The sequence below is a fragment of the Acyrthosiphon pisum genome, chromosome A1 (genome assembly GCF_005508785.2).
Source record: "Acyrthosiphon pisum isolate AL4f chromosome A1, pea_aphid_22Mar2018_4r6ur, whole genome shotgun sequence".
NCBI classification, from domain to species: Eukaryota; Metazoa; Arthropoda; class Insecta; order Hemiptera; family Aphididae; genus Acyrthosiphon; species Acyrthosiphon pisum.
The window spans coordinates 141,862,909-141,888,179 of record NC_042494.1 but is presented as its reverse complement, the minus strand read 5'-3'; the positions used below and the strand labels follow the sequence as shown (position 1 = coordinate 141,888,179).

At 31.0% G+C, this 25,271-nt stretch overlaps 1 protein-coding gene across 1 annotated transcript in view; it reads right to left on the bottom strand.

Moving 5' to 3' along the window:
* Positions 1–5,430: 5,430 nt before the first annotated feature.
* LOC100575715 (neurotrimin-like) overlaps positions 5,431–25,271 on the bottom strand; it is a 58,871-nt gene continuing 39,030 nt past the window's right edge. Inside the window, exons 4-5 of the mRNA XM_029488474.1 lie at positions 6,793–6,951; positions 5,431–5,612 (exon numbers count right to left, since the gene is read on the bottom strand). Of these exons, the coding sequence (XP_029344334.1) occupies positions 5,446–5,612; positions 6,793–6,951 (326 nt within the window). The 3' untranslated portion in view covers positions 5,431–5,445. The remainder of the gene's footprint in view (positions 5,613–6,792; positions 6,952–25,271) is intronic.

The window sequence follows — 25,271 nt, the reverse complement described above, 5'->3', positions numbered from 1 at the left end:
ATATTCGGAAAAAAACATATAAACGAATAACGCTATAAATATTTTATCGCGACAAGGGATGATTAAACAGTTGCATTAAATACGAAACAGATTTTATAATCATATAGTAATATAACATCGCACAAAGTATAATATATTCCCACGCGTACCTATATAATAACGATGCATATTTTAGTACATTGCGGGTTGTAATCGTTGTACCGTGAGCTGTATACGCCAACTTATGTCGTTTTTCACTTGTTCTGCAGTGCTTTGGACGACCCATTATGATAATCGCTTAGGACAATAATTCTTTGTATTCGAACATTTCAAACTACATGGCTAGCATGGCGTGTACGTACAGAGTGTAACAGGAAGACCTGACAAATGAATTAATAACTTTTGTTCTACCTAATCAATATTATTTTATTTTTGCTTTTTTCATATATAATTTTTTGACTTATGCGCTGAACGAAAAATATAACTTTTTTATTTTTATTTTTAATACTAAAAATTAAAAAAAATTAAAATCTGATACATTTTTTTTTATGGCATCCAAATATGGGGATGTGCCAAGCCTTCCCAAATACGGACTATACAAACCTTCTAGTCTATTGCCCTTCGTCAAATAACATCTGCGCCATGGTGCATCTCAAACCTCTCACTGCATAAAGACCTTAAAATCAAAACAGCTAGTCTCTAAAACAACTAAAAATTACTATAAAAAATTCCACATCAAAATAGTTAACCACACAAATCCATTGATTTCTAACTTAGCCAGTGAATTCATGCCAAATAACCCCCCCCCCCCCCTCTTTCGATTAAAAAGACACTGGTGTCGAGATCTCCTGAATCCTGACCTGCATTAATTTATAAATAAATAAAATTCTCTACCCCAAGTTAAAGGGTATCCACACTGGTGGGCCTCCCACCTCACGCCATTTCATGTTATTTACCATATATTAGCTATCAAATTTACTTATTGTACCGTATATAAATATTACAGATTGTATAAATACTCTATTTTATATAATAAACATTTTTTGAACATTTAAAAATAGCCAATTCGTAAATCTGGTTTTAAAAAAATATTGATTGTAAAAACTTTTAACGAAGTAAGTAAAATGGTTTTTTTATGATTTTATTAAAATGTCAAATTTTTCGTAGAACTAAGTACCTAATATTCGGTAATTTTAAAAGTAATAAAATTGATTAAAAAAATATTTAAAAAATGTCATAGTGTTTAAAAAAAGTTTATACTTTTTGAATTTAAAAAGTTTTTTTTCTTATGAGTGAATCAACTAATGATATTTCAAAAAACAGTAAGAAATAAATACTTTTTTTACAACCAAAATTGTTCTTAAAATTTGCAGATTGTAACCAGATATACACATTTTATAAATAGGCTATTTTAGATTTTCCAAAAAAATGTATCAGATTTAATTTAATTTTAGTGTTAAAAAAAAAAAAAAAAAAATTAAACTATATCCTTGTAGCACAAGCGTTTATTAAAGGTATATAAAATAAAAATATTCATTAAAACAAAAGTATTTTCATTTGTCTGGTATTCTTGTTATATCCTGTATAGTCGTATACCTACATTGTATAATATAAATGTATAACTATCACGACATAGACTCATGTGCAGGCTCTCGTCTTAACATTTTTGCTGATAAACCTAACTAGGTAACTAGCTGTATCTGCCAATTTCACCCGGTAAAAATGAATACACCCAAAAATATATGGTACTACATTTATCGACGTATCTCTATAATAGACAAAGTCATAAAGACAATACATTTGAACTAATCGTAATATTAATGTAAAGGTTAAAACAAAATTTTTTCGATAACGCAATTTATATAATTCAGCGAAGACGCGTATGGTATAAAAATAAAGTGATCGGACATGTTTTCCATATATTTCTCGTGTATTTAATATTATAACTATTTATGTAACAAAATTTGTATCAATTTGTTGTTAATAGTTTCAGCCAGTCTTTATTTTAGGTATATTATATAATGTGTGCATTTAAAATTCTCGCAAACCGACATAGGTATATTTCACTCATAAACATGGATTACAGTTAAATTACTACGATGACGAATAAAATCACGGCTTCTTGAACAACGGGATTTGCGTTTTATAAAAAAAAAAAAATAAAAAATCGGGCGATGTGGTGACACTCGGGATAGTATTTTGGAGTATTTTGGAACAACTCTGTAAAAAAAAAAATTGGAAAAAAGTAGAATAGTATCGTCAGAAAATTGGAACTTATAATTAAGGCATGTTTTTTTATACATAATTGTATATTAGGATATTAGGTAATATTCCTTTTCCTGCTCTTCATATTATTATAATTTTTCGTCATAATGTGTACGGATCGCGGCTCATCTCTTGTCACCGGCTACCCCTGTTATATGTATGACAATATATTATACGGCGTAAGCATAATAAAATATCATTCGATCACGATTCACGAATGATCATCGTTCATATTTTATTAATATATCGTGGGGTGGTTTTTGCTCGTCGTCGTGGGCGTGGGGTGATGCGCGTTTAAAACGTTTTGTTCCCAAACGGACGATTAAAAGTTTGTTTAAAATAGTATATGAAAAAATGTGTGTTGAAAAAACGAATTTAAACAACCCCACGACGGGGGGGGGGGGGTGTGCGTTTTTGTGCGTGTGTAAACATTATGCACGGAGGGGCGGGTGCAGAATAATTGCGCAGTGTAAAGAACACTGCGCGACGTCGTAACGAGCCGCCGCACCATATAATACGACTAATATAACATCCCCCGCCACCGACCGTCGTGTTCGCATTAGGTTATATTATAGTAAACAGTTCTAATTTAATAATAATAATATTATAATGATGATAATTAATTGTGCGCGTGGCATGTCTCGCGCTGTATTATATAATATATATTATCTATAGGTAGTTATATATAGGTACGTATGTCGTATGTTATTATATATTGTGTGTTTGCAACGATCGCGTTTTTAGAACGAAACGTGTATGCTGGAGCACAACAGAATGCTGTGGGACAGTGATACTATTAGATTATATTTTGGAAGAAGAGGGGCTTGCGCACAAATACGTGCCGTCTGTTTTGCCCTACATATATCTGGGAAAAAACCCATGTTTACATCACAAAATGTGATTTTTTCCAACCCTATTTTCGTGTGCTTAAATTAGACATAATATACGTCATATATTCAAATTCTGATTTTTGAAATTTTAAATTTCACTCGAACACGATAATATTTCCGAATAGGTACTTGATGTTTTTTGTACCACTTGAGGACGATTTTGTGACCAATACATATTTCTGTTTTTCAAAGGATATGTCTATGCAGTAATGATGGGGGCTTAGATGATTTGAAAATGTTGGTAATATACTAATATGACTATTAAATATTAATACATATATCAATTATCAATATAAACTATTTGTAAAAATGGACAAAGTATAATAAATAAATACTACAATATTTAAATACATCAACATTTTTAAGAAAATTATCTGCTTTATAATTAGTAGTAAAAAAGTGGGATTCCTATTTTAAAAATAGAAGTTTGTATCACCACAGGACACTATCCTTAATTATTAGTATAAAAAATATTATCAGGAATTTTAAAATATGATCGTTATGTATAAGTACTTACTTAAAATTCTAAAAATCAGAATTTGAATAAATGTACAATTGGAGGGAAAAATTGGGGGGGGGGGGAGCATGCTTAAAAAATCACCTTGTATATATGTATATATATCAGTTTTATTTAATTTCAGATTTAGCGAACACTCGCAACATTACAATAAATACGAAAATACGATTTACAATCTGGTGCGGACTCGATCTATACAGCGATAAACATATACGTCTCGACAACTGTCACGAGGCCATTGGCGCAACTAGGGGGAGGGGGGGGTGCTTTGGGTCCTTAGCACCCCCAGGTCAAAATTAGCACCCCCTAAAAAATCTTTAGGTGTTAGGTCCTATTAAGTCACAAAAAACCTGGAGCTTAAGCACCCCTTAGTTCAAATGTCTAATTGAGCCAATGCACGTGGTTATAAGTATAATATACTATAAGTATACCTACTTTAATTACCACCTATACCTAAATAAATAATTATAGTGATGTCATGACGTAACTTTCGCGAGTTTATCTATTTAATTTCAAAATATAAATGTTAACGTAATGATGATATGCTAAAACATTATCCTGAAAACTGATAAATGTATACGAAAACGATTTCAAAATGATTCCATTTCAGCCACATAAAAATGTCGATGAAATGATGAACAGCACAGACGAAAACGAATTGATTCATTATATCCACACTCCCCCGAGTTTCACAAAGCCTATGGGTTGTTTGTGGTATTTATTTGTATACCTTTGTGGTCTTGTGAATAGATTTTTTCAGGTATAGGCTTCGTATATTTGTCTCGATGCGATGTTATTAATAAGAGATCAAAGTATATGTGATTTATGATTTACTGTCTAATAGATTTGCACGTCAATTTCAATTGAATGCAAAACAATTCAAGCACTTAAACTTACTTACTGATTTATTTATTTAAATTATATAACTTTTTTATTCATAAATATGTTGATACATATAAATCGTACAACATGTTGTGTTGACTATAATATTATAAGCTACCTATAATCCCTAGGACGAAAAATCAAAATGATGAAAGTTCATTCCGTATAGACGTAAGTGAAATACCGTAAATTAAGAAACGTTTTAAACTTGATGCTAGATGAATTGATCGACATGTGGTGTAAATCTATGCGGTGATCTTTTTCAAAAAAAAAAAAAACAGTTATAGTGTCCTTAGAATTTTATTTGAAGCATTAAATAAAAAAAATCGCGATTGGACTCGCGGCGTAGAAACCAGTGAAATCGGGTGAAAACATTTCCTATAAAAAAGTTTCCGGCGAGAATTCGCACAATCATGGTGAAGATGTGAAATGTTTTATCACGACCGGCCGTTGAAAGTTTACGACCGTAAAAAATTTGAGCAACGGATTTTTTTTCAATAAACCTACTTGGGAGGCCAACGGCTAAATAATTATGGTAAAAGAACTTTTATACAGTAATTAAATATTATAGTTTTTATACAAACACATTTAATTGATCATACTATTCTTAGGATATTATATGAAGCTCACAGTATTACTAATGTTTATACTTCATAATATTATGACTTTCACGAATACTATAATCACGTTGTATGAATGTTGGTACTAGGTGTATACATTTTCATTGCATCGTATTTGTATTGTAGGTATGATATATACATTATATAGGTAATTAAAATGCGTCTTTCCGGTTTACAGAATATTTTTCACTGACGATGACGATACGGTTTTGAGTAATATAGCGTTTGTACACGAGTATGATTATTATCACAATATAATATTAATAATATTATTATACTACGTATATATTAGTTATATTATAATAATATAATATAGGTATAAGTACTCACAGTCCACGCTGACTTTTATCCGTTTGCTGACCGACGGTGGCACAGAATTTGTGGCGATGCACAGGTAGGCGCCCATGTCCAGCCGACTGATCCGATGCAGTTCCAAAGTGGGTTCCTCCCATTCGCTCACTTTTAAATAATAATATAAAATACATTTTTTAATAATATTATACGACCAACGACGACCGATATAAACAAATAAAAACGGTTCCACGCAGGACGTGATATAATAAAACGGGCAATAATAATAATAATTGTCGCACCGAAAACTTATTTCGCGGACGAGGCAGTTAGCAAAATGCGGGGACGTGTTGGGTGGGGCGGAGAGGTGTGCACTGTGGAGGTATGGAGATAAACTGTGTATGATTTATATATATATATATATACGAGATTTATATATATTAAGATATATAATATTTAGCTGATAACGTTGTCGTGACAAATCTTATACACGCGCGAGAGTATTATAAGTTATATTATATAAATACGCCGTGGGATGGATATAGGTATATATAGGTGGTACAGCGAGTGGTACAACAGCAGTGGTAGCGGTGGCGGCGGCGGTGGGTTTACGCGTGAGGCGAACTTTTGCCGGCCCTCGTGTTTGAAAAGTTTTCGGATTCCTTTGTGTGCGACGCAGGACTACGGCCGACTGTATGTATACACTGTCAATGATTCATTGCTACCAATAAGGATTGTCGCTATTAAAATGTCCCACCCTCGCCGGATCCGTCCGCGTGTTATTATTGTTGTTCCAATTAAATGGGGCCCGGGAAACGAATAAGACTGCAAATTCCGCCTTGTAGCGTCCCGATCGGCAGCCCTCCCCTCAAAAACATTATTATTATTATTATAGGTGTATATGTATACATATATATATACATATACATAACCTGCGGGAGAACGATAATTATTGTTGTTAACGTTTAATATTTCCATTTGTTTCCGTAGGTATTGTGAGCTCGTGGGTGTCGATGCGCGGGTGTTAGGGGGGGGGGGGGCAGGTTGGCGAGGAAGAAGACGTGCGCCTAAAACTTTTGACCGCCGCCGCCGATGGGACTATCCCCACCGCGCGGTTAGTATAGTGCTTTTGTTGACTGCATATTATAATAATATTACGTTTAAGTATAGATATTCTGTGGTTTTGTATAAATATAATATTATTATATTGTGCTGCACAGGTATACGTAATGATAGATATTATATTCGTATATTATGTGAGCGAATGCAAAATATTCCATAATCCTAAGATTAGATGCCGTATTTTATAATTATATCTGCAGGTGGCCATAGTTATAAAAATCCGTACCGTTTAAGGTCTTGTTGATGTTGATTTGCAGACCATCGTCACGTTTCCATTTGATATCTGGTTTCGGGTAACCATCCACGTGACACGTCAACGACACATTTGCTCCTTCTCGAACTATTGCATCTGAACTACTCAACGAGTCGGAAATCGACGGTGGTACTGTTGATAAAAAATTAGAACACAATTATTAAAATATTATAAAACGACCACTATTATATCTTTAGTTATAATTCTATATAGTTAACTTTTCTTGTTTTCTAAAAAATACCATTGCAGCAATGTTACTGCAGGCATTAATAATTAACCATTATTGTCTATTGGTACTCCTGGTAGCCGGTTGGTACAAAACAGGGGTGCCTACACAAGAGGGGATGTTGGTAGTATGACAAGTGAATATAAAAATAAATGTTTAGGTTTAGCGGATTACGTCAAAGAATGAAAACAAAAATTTTACATTAAACATTATCGGTGGTTGGTGGCCATTAGTTACCTTTGTTACCCCACTCCAAAGATATGCTACTAATTTATATGCACACTATAATATGATATTGGGTACAAATTGTAATAAATAGTTTTGACTTAATATGATATAAATAATTACAATTATTGGTTAACTCTAATAAATGAAAAATTAATAGTTATACACATAATAATTATATATGCAGATATATATAAATATTAAATACATATAATATATAGGTATCTGGTATATCATATATCATATATTATATTATGATAGAAACAATCACGATATTATAATATTGTGTTTACACTATTTTAGATTAATGAAAAAAAAATAACTATAAATCATAATAATACTATATTATAACGTTAATATTAATTGTGTTCCATTCAGTGGTGATATGCCCATGATTTATATAGCTCTCGTGTATAGCTTAAAAAGTAGTACTCTTTGGATGGGAGGGGGAGATTATAATCCTTTAAACATTTTTTATAATATCATTTTTTAAATAGTATTTAATATATATTTTTGTTTTTTAGTTTGGTGTCTTATTTTTTCATAATTATATGCTTAACTTATGTTGGTATAGCACATATTTATATTATATTCAAAACATAACAAATATTTACATTTATGATGCGTAATATCATATATATTATAAAATGCTTAAAGCATTTATGTATGTACAATTTATAAATACTATCAGTATGCATTTTACCAGTGATCTTCAACCTGTCTGGACTCGCAACACACTTTTTCAAGCCTACATTTTTCACGACTCACGTAAGTTTTGTAGAAAAACCAAAAAAAAAACAAAAACAAAAATTGCTTAATGCAATTATTACTAATTGAAAATGCATAGCATTCACACGAAAAAATATACCTAATAAAATAAAAATACGACACAAAAATTTAGAATGATATTTGTCCTTGAATGTTTTCACATAATAAATTCCACCTGCTACGTAGAATCATATACTGTGATTTTATATCCATAATACTATTATAACTTTATATTACAGAATATAGATTACCATATAAAATGTATTTTTAACTATTAAACTTATTTTTAATTTAAAAAAAAAGACGTATCGTGACCCAATTTAAAAGCTTACGCCACCCAAAAATGGGTCACAACAAACCGGTTAAAGACCATTGCATTATTCTATTATACCAAAGGTATAAGAAAGGTTAGAAAAGCTAAAATTTTTTTAAATACCAATTGTATATATTACATTTATTAATTTTTAAAATTAATCAAAAATTTTGTAAATCTGAAATTCTGTATTCTATATAGGACCAAAAAGCTAACATATTATGTTATCAATATAAAATTTTAAGAATTGACTTTCAGATTTTTTAGATCTAGTCATCATATCATGTCCTAATTTAAACGAGCATTCAAATAGGTAATTTTGTTTCTTATCGTAAAGGAATAATATTTATAATATTGATTAACATCAACATTATTTGTATTACTTTAACACTAATTTAAAAAATCAACGTAAACATGAACATTTTATCAGAAACACCAAGAGAAATTGATAATATTTGTACACAATAATTATAAAGAGGATGTATTATTTTCGACTAAACAAGTGGAGGGATGGAAAATTAAACTATAAAATGTAGAGTGAGGCCATTCACCGTATGCCCTCGCTTCGACCACTGGTTCCACCCCATATGTTACACATAAGTACCTTTATAGTTTATATATATAAACAATATATACATAATTCATATATAAACCTATATTTATATATATATATAGTAGGTATGTAATACCTAATAATTGAAAAACCCATTGTATAATGTACGTTTCATTGACATACATTAAATTCAAATCATAATATTATAGTTCAGTATAATAATACGTTCCTAGGTAAACCCTAATTTATGAATATTTAATTTGCTGTGCAACGAACAGAGCTCAAATACTTTATTTGACATCATTGTATACATACTACTGTACAGTGTACATACTATTAATGATTTGGTTTAATTATAATTTCATAGAATATTAAAAAAAAATACTTTTTTGCAGGCAGCACTTTTCATTGAATGTTAATTACGATATTAATTATTACAAACAACTCAAAGTGAAACAAATCCAAAAACGTTTTTATCACTGATGAATATACGTATACAATAACAATTGTAATAACAATCATATAATACAATAATATTTTCTATTGATGGCATTGATAGCATTATTATTAATTGTATTAACTGTCGGACGACGACCTTCGTTGCTCTCGAATAGCGCTCAGCGCTAATGCAAGGTCTTTGGTTATAGCCCCCAAGGCATCAAACCTGGGAGGCTTCGTCTATAAACTAAATATGTGTAATGTGTATATTATAATACTAGATGGATAACCCGGCTCCACTCCTGTGAAGAAATGGAAAAATTATAAATATGGCATTAAATAGGTGTATCTTGGTTTTAGTGTACCTCACGGGAAAATCGGCAGCGTCAGCATACCTCATTTCGGGAATAAACTCGACCGAGATAGGCAATCTAACTGTTCTATAATGAAATAAAAATTTTAATTAGGAAAACGATATGCATGTGTAATCCATCCCTTGGAAACCCTTTGGCCTATAAGGGATTGAAAAACGAAACTATGAACATTTTGAACACTCCACGAATCTCAAGGAATATGTGTGCAACATTTGCAGGTGCCAATCGGTTAGTAGTTTCCAAGTCTATAAAAGCCCCATACACCACACAAACATAGATTAGTTTTTATATTTATAGTTATATCATATTATATATACTATACATGTCAACCAACATATTGCATAGTATATATAATATTCAATTTTACTATAACCACTACCGTGGTATACTTTATTACAGAGGGTATGTACACGTCCTGACGTTAGTACAAATTTAATAAAATGTATACAGAATTAGTGTTTACCACCATGCGGAAAACTGTGTACACGTGATAATAACAAAGTCACACATGATACATAATAAGCCTTTTAGCTATTCAATTATAAAAAGGTTTCCTTTTTTTTTTGGTTAACGCATTTCGAGCAATTTAATAAACGCGCGCATCTTGTGTCCTTTATGAAAACATTATTGTGAACTGTATCATAAAAATTATTTAATTCGGAAAAATTAGCGATGTTTTAATTTCATTTACTCTAAACTCCGAATAAGGTCTCACTCGTCGTTAGTGCTTCAGTTTATAATTTATATATATATAGGTATATTATATGTACATATATTATTTAGGTACGCGTTATTGTGACGAATAAATTTCTTTTCGATGTGCTGAAAAAAACAACACACTCGTGATAACACTTAAAAACTAAAAAGTCACATAATATAATATAATGAAATTAAAAACAAAATGTGTATATTTAATTGTCATAAAAATGCATTGGGTACCAATAATTGATAATATTGGAGGCAGGTCACTGGTTCTAAAAAAATTAATACCAACGATATTAGTTATAATCGTTGGTATAATTTTTCTGAACTGTCGTCCTGCAGCCAATCTTACCAATAGCCAATATTGCATTTTTATGACATTTAAGTATGCACATTGTTTTTACGTACCTACCTAGTAATTTTGTTTTTAATTTCATTATAAAATTGTTCTTATAAATTACATTTTTAAAATGTCATCACGAGTGTGTTATTTTTTTCAGCGCTTCAAAAGGAAATTTGTTCGTCACCATATCGAATAAATAGATAAATCTATACAAAATATAAGTACGGACACTAACGACGAGTGAGACCTGCTAAATACGTTTTTTCTATATAATAATAATAATAATAAGCGAACGCGCTGATATTACGCTGCACTGCAGCAGTACACGGACAGGTGGTACTCGTAAATATTATATATTATATTATATACCTATATATACCAGCGAGCTGGTATTGAGACAAAATGTGTCGTTAGGAAAATAATTAATATTACATATCGGCAGTGTGTAAGCACCGTTGGCAATAAAGATTAGCGACGTGTCATATATATATATATATATAATATTCTCTTTCTTTTTTTTCCCCTTTCCAAAGGTCAGAAACCGTATAGGGAGACGTGTGCGCGGCATTCCGATAAGACGTGTACACACACACACACACGCCAGATGGCGAGAAGTAGCTTAGGGGGCAGCGGCAGTGACGGCGACGGCGGTTACCTCTCTCCACGTGCGTGGCGTAACTCCTCCTGCACGGGGTGCACTGCCAGCCTTAATGCAAAACGTGCCTCACTTACTAATCTATTTTTTATTCCCCCTTTATCGTTCTTTATTACTGGCCTCTGGACTTTTACACGTCGACCGCCGACCTACGCTGCTCCTTTCCCTCTATAAATGTGTATGAAATGAAATGAAAAAAAGACCAAAAAATCGTTTCGCAATATTGCCGTGTTTTGATATCTCGCTGTATCTATCTATGTGTTTTCCCACGGCCAAAATCTGCCAGTGAGCTTTTCTAGGAAGAGTGAAAGAGAGTGCGTGATAGCGATGGTAGAAGGGGTGGTGGAGAAAAGCACTATAATAGTCTCGGACACAGATGAACTGCGCAGTAATGGTCAAAAATCATATTACTTTTACCATGGCGTTTTCTTTTGACGACAACGGTCTTTTGAAAATCCGGAAAATCACATAAACGTGTATGAAATGTATCTCTTAACATAGGTATAGGTACGCAATGGTGTTCCAAACTTTTATCAAATTATATATTTTCAGAATTTTATGTTACTTTCTTCTTATTTTTCTCTAATAGTTTTAATTTTTACAAAATAACATTTTCATAAGTAACACGTGGTAGCATAAAAACAGTATGTATTCATATTAAACTAGGTTTTGGCCATAGAAAATACAATACTGCAATAAGACAGGGACTAAAATGATTTATTTTTTTTATTTATTGATCTTAAGAATCTGCATTTTATATGGAGATTGGTTGAGGAATACGTATTGTGGGTCAAGGATTCATCAGTAAAAACCCGTATGGTCACCCATCCAAAAACTAGTGATATTGACCGATGCTTGACCTCAGATTTCCACCCTACAAATTATTATAGGTGGCTTGGCTTGGCGCGTTGGCTGCTACGAGTCGTGCAATACGACTGAGAGTAAGGACTATATGACATAAGCGCCAAAGGTACAACAATTACATATCATTTGCGCCAAAATTTGTAGGACATAAGCGCCAATCTAATATTATATACCTGTTATACCCAACATATGACAGAAGCGCCAAAGCTGCAAAAATGATATATCATTTGCACCAAAATGTATATTTTATTTTTTTTATTTTTTTTTTTTGGGGTTTATTGGGCCTTTAAGACCATCCCGTCTCACAACCAAGCTTCCATCTTTCTCTATCCAATGCTAGATTTCTCCAATTGGAACAATCTCGTAACTGCTCAACGTCCTTCTTTACAACATCTTCCCATCGCATTCTTGGTCTTCCCAGAGGCCTTTTTCCTACAGGGTTTTGTTCAATCACTGCATGTAAAAGTGGATTTTGGCTCCTCCAAGCGTGGCCAGCCCACCGTAGTCTTCTGCTTCTGATGACCTCCAATATGTCCAAACTACCATACAGTATTTCCAGCTCTATGTTCTTTCTTCGTCTTCACTCCCCAGTTATTTCATCTTTGACCGGGCCATATATTTTCCGCAACACTTTTCTTTCAAAGACCATGGACCTATGCTCGTCCATTTTTCTAATTGGCCATGTTTCCGATTCATACAATACAACCAGTCGTATTAAGGAAATTAAATTATAATTTTATATAAGCAGTAATTTAAAAATTTCAATCTTATAAAAAATTGTACTAGTTCCTACTAGTTCCCGGATGGGTGACCAACCGCAGGTTCGTAGTAGTAAAATCTTGCCACACATACACGTGTTTGCTTACGCCTACCGTAACAACACCTTATCGTACCAACCTTACCAACCACAGTTCAAAATCTCCTAAAACAGCTAATGACCATAGTCGCCGGGCTTAAGTTCGATAAAAAAAATAAATATATATTATTATATTATATATCTTGCGTTATTTTTCAGAATCAAAACAAACAAAAATGATTGGTCCATTGATATTTTTGTATTTTATACTTGTTATAATTGTTCATCGTTGATTTCTTAGAGTTTAATAATAATTATGTTTAATTCAAGTGCATATAATATTCATCAATAAGTTATGATATTACAAGCAGATTTTTTTTCATTTTGAAAAACAAAGGTCACAACCTGAGGTTTTCTTATGGGTATAAATAATAATATAATAATCAGGTGAACATATATGGTTATAGATACACCACCGAAGCATAACAAGTACCCACCCCAAACTCGACTTTTGAATGATAATGATGCATTTTCCCGTTTGAGTGTCCTTTATTTTTATTTGTTGTACATAATATTATTATGAATGTGTAGACGATAACGAACAGTCGGTATCTGTAGTCTGAAGGGCCCATTCGGAATGACGAGACTTATTGAAACGTTGTATTCGTACCCGATGTACTTCCCGGTTTGTAAAGAATTTTGTTCAATATTCATCAGACCAACCGATGCGTAAGAAATCATGAAAAATATCTATAAGTCCTACATTAAACCGGAAGTGGATTTGATGCAGCAGTGCTCCATCGTAGGGTGCTGCAGGGTGAATCTACCTATATCTGAAGATCATTCGAAATAATCAAAAATAACGGTAAAGTATTAATCATTAAAATATCATTATAAGCAATATTTGCTACACATATCATTACTAATTGTATCCAGTAGGTAGTACACTTTTAATAAGCACGTCGATAGTGTAAAAACATAATAATGAGATTAGAAAATACGATTAAAAGATGAAACAAATATGGATGGTAGGTATACGTGATAAAAATAATGATAATATTATGTTAAAGACATATTTTATACAAATATAGAGATAAAATACTTGTGTAAATTCAATCAGCTCGTTGAATAATGGAAACTAGAAAAAATCAGGAAAATTTAGGTAATTTAAGAAGTCAGAAAGGTCTACACAAAACTATAAACTATAAAGTGATAGTCTATACCTCGTTTAATTTATCCATATTCAGTTTTGGTGTCTTATACTATAATATACCTAATTAATTATTATTTACTATCAATAATAAAGCTTAAGTAAATTCATAAAAAATTAATATTAAAAATATTGCTTGCCATTTCGATTGAAAATTTTCATATTAATACAATTTTAATATGATAGGTAGTTAATAAAAAATAATTAATAAATGATAATGATTGAAAAATATTAAATATGATATCAATATTAAATTAATATTTAATAGTATTTTGGGGCCTGTTAGGCAAACATCGTCCGGCGTCGCAGGCTCCTGGAGTTCCAGATAGGTGACCACCTGGATACTTTGCGACAAATCCTTGCCCTCACATAAAAACACGCGTTCCAACCGTACAAAACCCAATGTCCCATGTTTCAGAGAGTAAAAAAATAATAATAATAATAAACAAATTAAATTTATTACGATTATTTTAGCTAAAATTTAAATGTTATACATTTCATTAGGAAAATGAAAACAAAAATGGATTTAATAAAATATTAAGTACCTCCTAATGAAAAAGTATCATGGAGAAAATCTAAAAATTATACTAATTTTTAATAAATAATCATAATTTCAGACCTACAAACACACTCAAATAAAATCAAATAGCAACATTCAACACCATCTTATCCAAATAATCTGTCGGTCCTAGTCAAGAGTCAAATATTAAAAATTTTCTTGAGATAGCCAAGCTCATTATATAGAAAAACGAATGAATAAGATACATTTTTATCACAATACCTATAATTATATTATAATAATATTATTTTGAACATTTTCGCAATTTTTAAAACTTTAAAAGTTCAAACTATCACATACGCTAATTGACACTGTATATGGAAGCCTTTAATCTACTTAAAAATAATTCATATATACAAATACAAATAATAAGAGCAACTTTATTGAAATAAGAATATAATCATTTAGGTACTCAATATCACGTTAATATGTATTTAATATAAAAAAAAATCGTTTATATTGATTAATTTAATATTGTATATGGCATATGCACCTATATTTATCATTTAATATATTATATATTTATATTAGAATGTGACTATTATAATATTTAAGACATGGAAATTAATAACGAAATTGGTTGAATTAACAAATACGTAGTTATCCAAATCAAGAATGTACATTTTAACACTATGGAATATTGTGTAACAAACAATCGTATTTACGTACACTATAACATTAGGATTTGGATATGTAAATGTGTATAATGCGATATGCCTCAAACCATAACGGTACGAGACAATATTTACTTAGAAACAATTACTACATTTCTTTGTTACAATAACTTCAAAGTGCATAATATCGCGACTGGTGATGTACAAATGAACAATAATATATGCAAACCAAATTATCCATTTAGTAAACATTCTTTATTTACCTTCCTATAAACTCCTTATTATACGCATAAAACTCACCCAAAAACTACATATTATTTATCTTTGCAGCACAGGAACGGCTCTAAAAATTCTTAAGACAATGTTTTTTTTTTTAATGTCAGCTCTTACAGTCGTGTTAAAAACTATTCGGCTTACTGTATTTTTTAAGCTTAACCGTGTATTAGCGAGTTCATTATTTAAAATTAACAAACTTAACTACCTACATGCTTATAAATTACAAAAAAAAAAAATACATTCATCGCTCTGCTCAGAATATAAAACTATATTATATTAATGCAAAACGTCAGTTAAATGATTTAAAATAATTTTATGAGTAATGCTAAAAATATCAATGAGGAATATTGTTTTACTTGCGTACCTAAAAAATTTTTTCAAAAAATATTCACATTAAATCATTTGTATAGGTTACCATCAAACACTGACCGCGAGTGATCACTTATTAATGAAAGGTCGGTATACCAAATTATATTATTCTGATTGTATATTTAATTTTATAAATTCTATAACTAATGTTATTTGTTTCAATATAAAATTTTTATATATTGCCTACCTAGAGTCTATTTTATTCACTATTATATTGTTACCTGGAATCGCTTTGAAACGAAACACACCACCGTTATTACTGCAAGACCGTGTTATTATTATTAATCGGTTATTAAATTGTTATACCTAAATTAGAACATATGTAAACAAATCAGCAAAATTAACAGGAAATTCACGACAACTCAGTGAACTATTATAGCCAAACGATTCAACGATTAACTAAAAAATTATTATCAGAAGAATAGTGTTATACTATTAATCTATATATTACACTTGTTGAAAAGCTTTGAATATTAAAACTCTAGCGATGTAGAAAAAACAGTAATTTTTCTAGATTTGTACTTTTTTTAAACGTGCAAAGGTTTTATGAAATAAATAATAAAACTTTGAAAACTTTTATTTTCCATCTTTTAATTTTTATTATTACTATTATTATTTTTTTTATCAGATAAAACTTTAAGTTACGAATCACATCTTGAAGGGACAAATTAATCGAACTCGAAAAACTTTTCAGATTTCTATATGTTTTTAATGCCAATTCATTTTTCAATTTTTTATAAATCACGTAATGCAAAATAAAAGAAAAAAATTATTTAATTTCGGATTTTTATTTGAACTTATTATATAATAATATTATATTTTGTAATACGGCGCTTGGTATCGGCAATATTATATTGGTACTCCGATGAGTAAATGAATATATTTATTATTTATTTATTTTATGATATTATTGAATTCTATAGTAACATTATGTTACGGCCACAAAGACTTTTTAATTAATGTAATATTTTGTCAAGCCTTAGAAATAAAGAAATCCAAAATTAAGTAGCAAGTGGTATACATAGATGTATCGTTATATAGTGGATATTATTATTAGATGGAAACCCATGATGAAAACGCAGACCAGTGAGGTTATATATTTATTACAACGTTGGCCACCACGGTAAATAACAGAGGTTTTATTCATATTATAATTACATTTTTATTATATAACTCGTGGAAACCTTCTTTATGCAGAAATATTACATTTTGCATAAAAATAGGTCTTTCATCGTGTACGTTGTTGTACATTAAAAGTTCTGTACATTGAGTTTGTGCGTATTTAGAAAATCAAATATTAATTAGCTTCGGCGTTATCTGCACTGGAATTAATGTCTATATATTTATATCGGGTGTATGCATAATAACGTATACATATATACAGTATACAAGGTGTAACAGAAAGACCTGACAGATGAATTAATAACTTTTGTTCTAATACATTTTTAACCATTTGTTTCATATATAGGCGTGTACTCTACAAGTATAGCATAAGATTATTATTTCTTTAATACTGAAAACAAAAAATGTTTGATTAAACTAAATTTATTTAGAAAAATTCAAAATAGCCAATTAGTTAATCTAATTTTTAGATACAAAAGTATCTATATTTCTTAAATTATTTATTATCCATACAATTTTCAATTTTCATAATCTTTCTCATAATCTCATACCTACGTTTAAATAGTATCATGTCTTTATGTCTAATATTGTCAGGTATTTCTGTTGCCCCATGTATAGTATATTATTATACAGGTATAACTGTATGTTAAAAAATAGTACTCTCGTAAACAGTCTCGATAGGTGTCGGTGGTGGTGTGGTGGTCGTCGTCGTATATCGTAGTGTTGTCGACGTAGTCGTGGTATTCGGGTATAAAATCTAATTCAAAATCTGCGCAAAAAAATAAAAATTGATTTGGATCTTTGGTCAATATATTATGCGTAGTAGCGGTATGTTCGCTTTCCGGATCGTAATAATAACTATATATATACACGCGCGTCTTATGGGTACCCATAATAATATGTATATCTTTGAATTCCGTTACGATCGTTCACCTTATATACCTACCTATACTGGCTACCATATTCCATTATCTGCACTGACCACGAAGCCGAACGTACGAGTGCACTTATATAATGTACACGACACACTAGCCGGAAAATCTGAGTGTCTCTCGAGAAATGTGACTTTTGTCTCCCCTTAGATATATCGGTAATGTAATAATATACTGACCGGGTTGGTTTGTATTTTTACCTTTACGCCGGATGCCGGGATAACGATACCCAATTTATTTATGAATCGCATCAAAGAGCCTTTGGTATACATCATACGCGTGCAAACGCACACAAACACACGCACCGCACACAACACATATAACACGCATTCCTTTTAAAAGCCGTTCCGTGTACCTATGTACATGTCACGGCGGGTCTAAAAAATATTTCCCAATAATATTCGTTACACTAAGCCACACCGCATATACAGGGAAGAGTTAATAATGATATTTTAGATAAACACGTTATACCTACCTACCGTCCGGCCGGTCACCTTCGTGGCTTAAAAGAAAAAACACGGAGCGAATACGTTTTACATTATAATGGCGAAGACAAATATGCGCACTATATATTACATAATATGCACTACATTGTATAGTAATAATATAATATTATAGTCCGTGTATAGCAATATATTATTAGCAGATGTCTACAATATATTATAATGCATCATTATTATTTGATTATATACAGCGACCCATTTTGGTTATTACTTATTTATTATTATTTGTAGCACACGTTTCGGAAAAAAAAATACGTAGCTGCGATTGACAAAATACATTGTTTTATATTGTCTGTAAAACTTAAAAACATTTTAATTAATTTAGTGCTTTAATTATTGTATTATGTATTTTGTATACATTTTATTTGCTTCGTACAGTATATATGATAAAATGCATTTTTAATAATATGTACATAATATTATTATACATTGTATGTTTTCTTCAATCCCTTGCTTGTACCTGGTGCGACGTGTGGAGAATTCTGGTGAGGCCAAAAACAATTCCTAAATTTTGCATCCGCAGGTTAACGTACATTGCCCAACTCAAATCGTTATCCGAACGTCGTTAGATATCCGGCTGTCATTTTATTCGGGGGTTAATTGAGGGACACGTCGACTCGCCCAGTTTGTTAGAACGTCTCAGCATATCCGTGTTCCTGGTAATATCATACTTTAATAGTTATTTTCACCTACCGATTTGTCGGACAAATTTTGCTAATAATTTTCACATATCAGAACGGTGTCCAACAACAAACCGTCATTTTCGTACTTAGAACTACTTAATACACTAGGTATAGGTGCTTAATATATTTGCTTTTTAATTTAATCATATAATATTTTCATATGACATATATCTATTTTCGTATAAAATAATAATTTCTATTATGGACAAAATATTTTTAAATGTACACTATAATTGTTATTAAAAAGCCGTTAGGCGTTAATTGTTTACAAAAAAAAATTATTATTTTTATTATTTAACATTATTTCTGTATATCAGATTAATAGGTATTTGGGTGAATAAAAATCTTTGAATTTTCCGTGCTTTTTTATAAAATACTGAAAAAAGTACGAAAGTGGAAAAATGTTATTATTATAGTTAATTATAATGGTTTTTTTTTTTAGTTATTCAAAACATTATTAAATTAAATTACATTACGACATGACTCTTTAATTTAAACAAAATATATACAATATACAAATGATAAACTAAATTAAAATAATTTGTTGAAGAATGTATAAGATAATTAAAGTTAAAAATTAAACGAGTGATATAAATGGTTTTTATAATACTTTTTTTAAATAGAGAAGAGTTCTTACCGACTCAACATGTAAGTTGATGTACTATCTGACAATATCACTGAGAAAATATGTAAAAAGCAGTGTAAAACAAAATATGAATGAGAAACGAGTCATAAAATAAATTGCATAGGACTAAGACTTATTGTTTTCGAGAACTGCTATCTTAACACATATCTCAGCAGTGCTATTATTCATTGAAATTTCACAATCTATGATACATTATCGAGTAAAAAGTTGTTTTTATTTTATAATTTGGTAAACTCTAATATAGGTATTACGAATAATTATTATAGAAACTAAACAAAACAATGAATGAGTTATTGTTCTTTTAATAAAACTTTTTATTTTAGATTTTAGCAGGACGGTGTCGCTGTTAATACAAACATTTACCTAATACGAATAGAGCTTAATTCGTAACCATTTAGCATTAATTAATTTTAATTTAATTTTTATGTTCAATAGATAATTAAACTATTTAAATTGGTTACCTATCTGATACTCATAAGCCCATCATAAGGCGCATTAAAATATTGTTAAAATATGTGTTAAAAACATCAAAATTAAATTCATAGTAACAACTAATTCATGTCATAATACCTATCGTATATTATTTCTGTGGAATATGCTTTCACATCTCGCAGAACATGGGGTGTTACTGACTGTTTATTTATTATTAAATTATAATAATAATATGATTTAAGTTAGTAAATACAAAATTGAAATATAAACGTTGTAGGCAATACTTCAATACACAGTTGACATTTGACAATATACATTAATCATTAAAATTTAACGGTGATTTTCTTAATTAGAGATACTTACATTTCACTTGTCCACAATGATTTGTGACACAAACGTGCGCTGTCGTGCCTTCTAGTAGTTATATAATCACACCTAACCCTTTTGACGGACATTTTACTTCGTTAAGGTTTTCCGGTAAAAACATTTTTTTAACCACGTCCGTTATACCAACTTCGAAAATGTTGATGAAAAATATATATTATATACGTTTGAAATGTATACAATATATTAATATATCATAACAAATACCCATTATATTGCTTCACGTAACAGAAGGTAAAGTAAAAAAAAGGATTATAAATAGTGGTGAATACAAATACAGTTAATAATATTATATTATATAATATAATACATGGATCTACATAAATTTATAATACTGGAATTGAAAAAAAAACGGATAAATCTATAATATTTTTTTCATGAGTTGTTTTTGTCAGAAATTCATCAAAATTGTGAAAGTGTACAAATTATTGTGTAATTAAAACTTAAAAATGCATACAATTTTCAATATTCATATTTCATAGTCACCTTAGGTCTTACAATATAATAAGTACAAAATTCTATAGAAGTTCGCTTACAAGAATTATGAACAAAGTGGAGTGGATTTCCACAAATATTTGTTGAAGCGTTTAGAGTTTTAATTTTGACGAAATTGAATATTCACATGCAATAAATAACGATTTCCTAAGAAATGATTTTAGGTTTATTGTTGTAATTCAAAAGCTATTGATTGTAAAAACTTTTTTACTTAAACGATCATTTCCTATACTCTATGCCGTTTTTAAAATATTTTTATAAGAAATTTAAGCTATAAATAGACATTTTAAATGTTCTAATAAAAATGTTTGTAAATCTATGTAGGCTCAGTGAACAGTCTTCACAATTTAATAAAAAATCGTACATAAATTGTATTTAATAATATAGAAGATACACACGTTTTATGTGAGTTTCAAGTTCAAATTTCAATAAAATTCGTCAAGCTTACGAAAATTTGCAAATTAGTTTGTAAATTTGTTGTCAAAAATGTATAGCATGTTGGTACAATTTTTAGAAATGTTTAAAGAAATTTGAATTTTTTGTTTATAGTGAAGGATTGAACATTTAATACAAGGTTTCTCATAACTCATAAGGTTCTAACTGAAACCCGAAAATCTAAAATAAAAATTACCATCACAATGAATTATGGATGAAGTCAAATCTTTTACGTAGGTATATGGTATATTTAGTATATATATTGTATTTTACTGTAGACATTGACATTTTCAAAATATTTAGATTCATTTTGAACTATAGTCTATTTATATCACGAACTTATTCATACTGTTCCGCTATAAGTCGGCATTGACTCAAAAATTAATAACAATAACTTGTGATATAAAATACACCTATACAATATAGGTACCATAAATAAATTATAATAATATAATAAAATAAATTTATGTTTTCGGCAAAAGTTAATATTTACTAACTTAGCCCCCCCCCCCCCACCAAAACCACATTAGCCTTCTAAAAACAGACACATTTTTAGTCGTGTGTAATCGGACGCCACCCCCACCCATTCCCGCTTAAATTAATTTTAAAAATGTTAGCCTATCCATGAAATTTTGATGGATTTCCGCTTAATGGCCCGGGCATTGTGGCTAAAAGACACGACCGCCGTCCGAATTTTAGATTATATTTTCATTTGAAAAAGAACAATTAATTCCGAAAATATGTTTTGATGATTTGATATTTATTTTATGTTAATTGGTTCAGAGGATTTTTATTTCCAGGAAGACTACGGAAACATCAGAATATTTAAACAGTTTAAATGGGAGAACTTAACTTCGATTTAATATATAATATAGGTACACGGTCGCGGGCCGCGTCGCCGGGCTGCTATTTTTTTTTCATTTAACGCGCTGGATATTATGTATATATTGTTACCATCAAAGCACTATACATGTTGAATAAGATTTAAAACAAAAACTGTATATACATATTTCAGCTATTTATAAATTATTTAATTTATGTTTTATTCTGAAATGTAATATGTATTTATTTTTCAATTTTTACTGAAATAACTTTTTTCCCAGCTAGATTAGGTTAATCAAATAAAATGGTGTATAATATACTGTCGCCTATACGAAAAATAGTTACAAAAATTGTTAAAGGTCTTCAATGTGTTAATCGGTAAAATAATTTATTCACGACGTATATAATTGATTTTATGTAATATTATTTAGATATATATTTAAATTATTATGTTTACAAGAAAACATAATATAAATAATATATAGGAGGTTCCAACTACCTACAATTCAATACAATAATCATGATTTGAACATTCCCATTTTACAGTTAACTCTGGTACGGAAATCAAATTACTCTAATAAATATAAACTTCGTTTTAGTAATTAAAATAAATTTCCATTTAAAATATACGCGTGGTGAACCTATTAAATATACACTGTACAACCGAGCAGCGTTCACTGATCCTAAAAACGGATATAACTATTTACCATGGCATGTATTATTTATTTGGATTGTATTGTTATTTTTTTGTAACGTATTATGAAATCGCAAAGCTCTGATCGTCGATAAAGTTTTAAATGTCCACAATAACGACTGCGTACACATAACAATAATACATCACGTGGTGAATACAATCGAGGCATCAACTAGCGATTGCAATATTGCGAGGCTCAGATAGCTGTAACGGTATAGTGGTTACTGGTTACTGGTTCAATTATTATTATAGCATTCGGGACGAATGTCAAAAACGACGAGCAGTTTGCGAATCAATCGTCGTGGAGACAGAACGACATTGGTACCTATAACAACTACCTAACATACGTAATCCGAGCTCGAAAACGTCGTAAGTATTTGCGACGATATTAATACCCACGTTGTGCACGCGTTACATACCAAATCACAACCACGGTTATAGGTTATAAATCGGCAACCTGCGCGCTTTACGACTATTACCAACACACTGGTCCGGAAAATCTCGCGGTTCTGCGCGATTTCGGGCGGCGACGGCGTACAATCACCGCGTGAAAAACGCGCACGCCATCATAATACATTATAATATATATTTATTACCCACGTGCGCGTGCAGAGATATAAATGAGCGACGGATCGGACCGAAAACGATCGGAGGACGACGTGGCGGTGGCGGTTCCCAGGTGGTACCTATAATATACGGTTGTCAACGAGGCAAATGATATATCACGCGGACGGTGACAAGCAATCAATTCAAAGTTATAGAATCCCCCCCCCCCCCCGTGGCAGTCTTTTTCGCCACCAGCGCCCGCCATCTTCGCCTCGCCCTCTGCCCTCCCCGTGAATCCTTTCGCCGTTCCGAGGGCCGCTATCCCCGGCCCCGCAGCAGCAGCGGCGGCCGAAAGCGAATTATGAATTAATAGGCGCACGGGGGATTTACAAGTTTAAACTGAACTTTTATATATATTACGTCATAATATGATACGTTGCGCCACGCCGAAAACAATATATATCAACGCCAATTAAGGGGGCCGCCCGGCGGGGCGGTGGGTTATTTATGGGACAACGTGACCGACGGTCTTTATTTTCGGTCACGAACGGAGCCCACATAATTATACCGCACCCGAGCCCGGTGACGACGTCGTACATTTGTTCCGGTTTTTCGTCCGACGACAACAGCCACAACAGTCAACAACAACAACAACAACAATAATAATAATAATACCATCGTCATCATCTGAATGATGTGGATCATCGGCAAAAATAATAATATCGTTTTACTTGAAGGCGTTTCGCAGCTTCAACTAAGACTCTCCAACGATTATTTTAAGATTATAAATAAATTATTCCATAAGTGTCTATCAGTAATTATTTAATGTTGGTTGATATAAATCAAACGTATATGACTGTATTACAGTAATATAATATGGTGGCCCATAATTATGTCAGTGCTGGGGTTGCAGCCCCCTAGCCCCCCTAAAGAAGTGATCTGAATACTTGCAGCATACCAGAATTATTGTGAAGTAAAAATCGCCAACAAAAATAAACTGAATTAAAATATAATTTATACCTATAGTTAAATTTTCTTTTTTTTATCATTTCCGTGAAAGTTTTAAGTGTTGTTTTTGTAACGTTAAAATAAATGTACCTAACCACGGTTTCTTATACACCTATAGGCTACATTTTAATCGTGTTAATTAGTTAAATTTGTTAGCGCCGTATCTATTATAATTTATAATACTCGTTTGCACTACTCGCTGTGTTTCGAACACAAATTAATAATGACATCAAAAGTACATTCGGATTCCGGATCATAAATCACATACGAGGTACCTATACAGCTAATAGTATTATCATAACTTTGCGGCTAATCAAATAATCGGACAACATATTATGCGCATATTGGTGATTGAAATTGATAAGATGTAACTGGGACGCTGCAGTGTATCATTTATATGTTATTTTACATGTTCCCCGTTACAGATCCACCCCCCGCCGGCCTGATAATTGATAAGCTTTCAAT